At 41.8% G+C, this 2,596-nt stretch overlaps 1 protein-coding gene across 1 annotated transcript in view; it reads right to left on the reverse strand.

The window, feature by feature from the left end:
- Positions 1 to 1,198, reverse strand: part of slx9 (SLX9 ribosome biogenesis factor) — an 8,611-nt gene extending 7,413 nt beyond the window's left edge. Inside the window, exons 1-2 of the mRNA XM_031852177.1 lie at positions 896 to 1,198; positions 191 to 311 (exon numbers count right to left, since the gene is read on the reverse strand). Of these exons, the coding sequence (XP_031708037.1) occupies positions 191 to 311; positions 896 to 1,093 (319 nt within the window). The 5' untranslated portion in view covers positions 1,094 to 1,198. The remainder of the gene's footprint in view (positions 1 to 190; positions 312 to 895) is intronic.
- Between the last annotated feature and the right edge of the window lie 1,398 nt (positions 1,199 to 2,596).

The raw sequence follows: 2,596 nt of genomic DNA on the forward strand, positions 1-2,596 counted from the left end.
CCCCCCCCCCCCCCCCCCGTAAGCTGGATGGAACCGGTTGAGCCGATCACTGCTTCACCGCCATTGACTTCAAGGGGGAATATGTATCGACGATAAGCATGATATTCAAAAGTGAAATATTGATATCACGTTAATATTGTATTTTTCTTTGAGCACACAGACAGCCTGACCCTCGGTCTGAGTGTGTTACCTTTGTGGGCCGGTACCGGTTCGTCTGGAGGTTCCTCAAACCTCAGCGTCTGTACCAGGGCCTCCGGGCTGATCCTGGTGCCAGCAAAGATCCCAGAGGGGAAGGAGATGGCTCTCAGAGGCTGCGAGGGGTCAGAGCACAAGTCCACAACCGGGTTTTATTTCTGAATAAATATAATGAATGAAACATTATTATTACAAGTTTTATGAATCTGCTCTTTTGGTTTACTGAATATGATTTTACAGGAAAACATTTACAGGGGAATGAAATGTTCAGACCAAGGCTATATGTGTAAACAAATAAAATAGTTATTTAACTATAGCAAGTTTTGTCTTTAAGCTTTTGGGGCATTATCTACAATAATGGTCCAAAATGATGTGCAATGGCATTGTTTTAATTTTATAGTCAATTTACTGGCACTTCATTTGTGTCTATCATAGCAATGAGCACCATATCCATGACGTCACTGCTCTGGATCCGGTGACGTCAGCCTTCTGGTTCTGATGAACTGACGGGGAGACTTCAAAGTAAAGCCGCCGTTATTAATGAAACACCCGCTACATCACTGTTACTTCTACGGTAACGGAACCACCGGGGTTCTACAGGCTCTTTTTATTTGCTGATATAACCGGACGGTAAAACATATTGACCGACCGATATTCAACTAATATATTGTGTATTCATCGGGCAATTCTTCCAACAAACCTGTTCATTATTGGTCGAGGGGTTGCTCTTCGTGTTCCCCAGACATGGAGCGCTTGTTTTGTGTACTTCCGATGCAGGAGGCTTCTCTAAACTCGGAGGGAACGCGGAGCCGGGGGTCTGTGTGAGGCTGCCCGGCCTGTCGAGCCTCACCGCCTCCTGGTGGAGCTTCTGACGGACGTGTTTTATCTTTCCAACCATGTCCACAAACGCGTAAGAAACTTTATATAGAAGCGAACCTACGGTGTTTCACACAATCCGTTGTAATGGTGCTCCCCGGTGTCGACAGCGTGTGACGTTATCAAGTGAGCGCCACTACCACCGGAAGTGAATCTGTTTTACTTTCAAATGTAAATGTCAAATCTCAGTTTTACCACTCTTGGCAAATGTTTCGCTTCTAGCGACGGCCGTGGTTTGGATTATCCACGAGAGACGTCATCACGTTTGAGTTTTTTTCTTTTTTTTTTTGCTTACATCTTAACGTTAATGTCTTAATGATATGTGTCTAGTAGCTATTGCTATGCTATTCTGAGAAATATGACATTTGGGAGAAAAATACAGTTTAATTTAAACATTTAACTACTGTACCACTCATGAGCCCAAGTTTTTTTTTCAGTTTGGGAATCATTTCTTAAAGCACCTGTACGTAGCACATGAATGTCTTAATAACTGTTTTAATCTGAAAGTAAATTCCGGAAATACATGTTTATACTCCGGGAAACTTGATGTTGTTGTCATGACAAGCGTGAATGGTGTTCCGGTTTAGTGGTTCGGTGGAAAACGACACAGAGAGAAAGTTCCGCCTCCGATGAATCGCCATATTGTTCCGGTCTCAAACTATTTGGTTTTATTTACTATTGCTTTAAATTATTTGATAAACTGGTCACATCGATATCAGCAGCATATTATCTACCACTAGATAGGCTATCGGAAAAATACAAGTCTGTTTTGCACCTGAAATTGCTCAAAATACATATTTGTTTGAGTGGCTGGAAAACCAACTGATTTCTGTGCTTTGTCCCCTGAGTTGATAAGAAGAGCACTTACTTCAGTATGAAGGATGAAATAGTTGCATCATGAAGTGAAAATCATATTTATTTGCAGGTGGAATGGCAAATGAAAATAAGGTATTCTACAATTAAAAAAAAAAAAAAAACACTACAATGTGCTATGCTGTACAGTACATATGAAGGTTTCCAAGTATACAAAAATAGACATATCAAAACACATTTACACAAACAGGTAATATGTACATACCATAAAATAACATCAGATGACACAAGACTACTCATGAGTACTGAGCAGCCTGTCACTCTTTAGCTGGAGATGGATGCAAATCAAGAGAGCTTCACTACAGTCACTTTAGCTTTTTCTGAAGGGCCGACATGCAAAGGAGTCTGGTGTTAGTGGAAAGAGCAGACAAGCAGCCGCAGGATGCGACTGGGAACACTGGGAGGCGTCATAATGTCCCAGAGCTTCAACCTCCAGCTGCTCCACTGCAGCTGCTCAGTGGACAGCAGAGAAGAGTAAACATAAGAAAGAGGAAGTGAGGAGGGGTTGCTGAAGTGAAGCGTGCCTTCTCTCAACGAAAGCACATTATGAAAAGAATCCATAGGCCTACATCCATGGCGTGGCGTTCAGATGTTTGTAAAGCATTCGATTTACAATTTGGTAAACTTACATTTGTGTTTAATCAATTTGAGA

Source organism: Anarrhichthys ocellatus, unplaced genomic scaffold (assembly GCF_004355925.1).
Source record: "Anarrhichthys ocellatus isolate YVR2014 unplaced genomic scaffold, GSC_Weel_1.0 scaffold12, whole genome shotgun sequence".
In the NCBI taxonomy this organism is placed as follows: Eukaryota; Metazoa; Chordata; class Actinopteri; order Perciformes; family Anarhichadidae; genus Anarrhichthys; species Anarrhichthys ocellatus.